The 2952-nt window shown below is 38.5% G+C and overlaps 1 protein-coding gene across 1 annotated transcript; it reads left to right on the forward strand.

Moving 5' to 3' along the window:
* Positions 1-267: 267 nt before the first annotated feature.
* Positions 268-2353, forward strand: LOC123966556 (B-cell receptor CD22-like; the record flags this gene model as incomplete). The annotated part of the gene is made up of 4 exons (XM_046042693.1): positions 268-599; positions 860-1096; positions 1596-1865; positions 2093-2353. Coding segments are annotated over 4 exons (1100 nt in total), but the record flags the coding sequence as incomplete, so codon positions are not given.
* Positions 2354-2952: the final 599 nt, after the last annotated feature.

Below are 2952 nucleotides of genomic sequence, written 5' to 3' on the forward strand. Positions count from 1 at the left end.
ATGGGTATGAGAACTCCCGCTCTCCTTCAGTCTGTGAGTTTACTCCTGTCTTCCACTAACATAAAACCATCTGGTGGATCGGTTTAGCTAATGCACTGCACCATGAATGTACGTGTCTGTAATATGTGAGACAATACTTGCCTTGTATTTTGCATCCAACCACAAAACCTGTGTTTGTGTGTCACTTGCAGTCAGCTTAGTCTTTCATTTTTATAAAATATTAAAATCTATCCTCTGCTGTTATAAATCTGACTGTTTTCTGCTCAGTGTTACAGTGGTACAGAGTCAGAATGACTGGGGAGTGACTTCCACTTCCACTGAGATCTGTGCCTTAAAAGGATCAGCAGTGGACATAAGCTGCACCTACAGAAACCCATCCAGAATAAATGACGGCCATACTATAATCTGGTTCACAAAAGAGAGAAATGATCAATATGTGGATCTGGAAACAGATCGTGTGCAGCATCAATGTGGAAACAACTTCTGCACTCTGAGAATCAGAGACCTGAGAGAGAGCGACTCCGCTGAGTACAAGTTCAACTTCAACACGTTAACAGGGACATTTACTGGTTCACCTGGAGTCACTGTGTCTGTCACAGGTAACATTTTCACTGGAAGACAGTTAGTGTGTATTTTGTCTTAGCTAACCTTGCATTTTAGAGATTGTTTTATGTTTTTTGTGTTTTTAGTGTACTGTATATAGTGGCCACACTTTTTGTATTTCTTTCTGTTTTTCCTTTGTACTTGGGTTGTTTGTGTGATACTTATATTGTGCCCTGACAAGTTTCCCACTTGGGATAGTAAAAGAACTGAACTGACTGTCAATTCTAAAAATAAAATTTCTGTTGGTTAATCCCAGGTCCACAGCTCCAGGTACATGTGAGGAGATCCACAGTCAACCAGTTTTCTAACTGGACTGAGCTGACCTGTCACAGCAAGTGTCGGCTGCCTGATCGTCCTTCCTACATCTGGTACAAGAATGGACAGAACATTCAGGAAAACAAAGTTTATTTTCATGCACATCATCCATTTGTTCCTGCAGACAGCTATTCTTGTGCTGTATCAGGATATGAGCTGTTCCCCTCTCCTTCAGTGTGTGAGTTCACTCCTAATTATTCCATTAAAATAATATAATCTGGTTTAAAAGGTTTCACCAAAATAGTCAAGAACAATTCAGTTTTACCTTTTACACATTTTATAGTTCCTCTTCATAAACATGATCCATTTATTATAAACAAAATGTATTTTCAATCAGGCAGTTTAATTCATTCAAGCTTTTTGTTTTAATTTTAAATTCTACAAAAATTGGAATGAGGGATAGTTATTTCCATAAAAAAATAGCAAATAGTCAATGTGAAAATAATTTTTCTATAACTGAGTGTAATTGGAGTGCAGAAACACACGTAGAGTCTTCAGAATCTTCATGCAGCATCAATAATCAAAAATAAAAACATTGAGAATGTATTGTGTTTTACTTTCTTTAATTTTCTCTTGAATAAACATTTAACTTTAGAATATAAACAATCTACAAAAAAAAGACTATGTTTTACAAAATCATTGTCATTTGAAGTCAAAATATGTTTAATCTCCTGCAGATGCTCCAAAGTTTCCCTCTGTGTCAGTGAGTCCCTCTGCTGAGATAGTGGAGGGCAGTTCAGTGACTCTGACCTGCAGCAGTGATGCTAACCCAGCAGCTAAATACACCTGGTACAAGGAGAATAAAAGTCCAGACCATGAATGTCTGAGTGAGGAACCACAGCTTGTCTTCAGCTCCATCCAGTCCTCTGACTCAGGAGAGTTTTACTGTTCAGCTGAGAACGAGCTGGGTAGGAGGACATCTGAACACATCTTTATTAATGTAAAATGTGAGTGAAATACAGGTTCTATGCTCTAGAGAAATTAAATGTGTCCTGTTCTTTGATCTTTATTAAAGGGGAACTGATTTTATTGCATTAAGTATAGTTTACTAGTTATGAGGAGCACTACTGTTTGTCTTCTGTAGATTTAGACCATGATCAAATCAATCAAAGTATTTAAAAACAATATGAACCATAGCAATGCACGCAACTTATGATAATCTTTATTCATACAGATGCTCCAAAGCTTCCCTCTGTGTCAGTGAGTCCCTCTGGTGAGATAGTGGAGGGCAGTTCAGTGACTCTGACCTGCAGCAGTGATGCTAACCCAGCAGCTAAATACACCTGGTACAAGGAGAACCGAACGCTGATTCAGGGACCAGAAGGAAGTTATTATTTCACCTCCATCAGCTCCAAGGACAGAGGAATCTACTTCTGCAAGTCTGAAAACGAATATGGGCAGATCAACTCTACATCTCTATCTATAGATGTTCAGTGTAAGTTCACCTTTTTATTTCATGATCCAAGAGTAATTCTAAATCAATCATGTGAGTGGAGTATGTCTCAATACATAATGTTTAATTCCTTACTAGATGCTCCAAAGCTTCCCTCTGTGTCAGTGAGTCCCTCTGCTGAGATAGTGGAGGGCAGTTCAGTGACTCTGACCTGCAGCAGTGATGCTAACCCAGCAGCTAATTATACCTGGTACAAGGAGAATGAAGACTCACCAAAAGCATCAGGACAGAACTTCACCATCACTGACTTCAGAGCTGAACACAGTGGGAATTATTACTGTGAAGCCCAGAACAGAAGAGGACGTCATAACTCCACCTTACATCTGATTGTTATGGCAGGTAAGTTTTTCAATTCACTTAAGTTACACATGTACACATCAAACATCGTAATCCGCCAGCTGATGATCATAAACTAAGTACCGCCATCTCACTTACAATTCACAATACAATTATACAATAAATTAAATCATCCCAAGACAGTGTATGGCTCAATACTATGGCAAAATATTTTTCACTGAAAATTACCCAAGCTGAAAGCACACTACTTATTCTGAAACATGACTGACTGAACATACAGCGTC

This window comes from Micropterus dolomieu, unplaced genomic scaffold (assembly GCF_021292245.1).
Source record: "Micropterus dolomieu isolate WLL.071019.BEF.003 ecotype Adirondacks unplaced genomic scaffold, ASM2129224v1 contig_13691, whole genome shotgun sequence".
NCBI classification, from domain to species: domain Eukaryota; kingdom Metazoa; phylum Chordata; class Actinopteri; order Centrarchiformes; family Centrarchidae; genus Micropterus; species Micropterus dolomieu.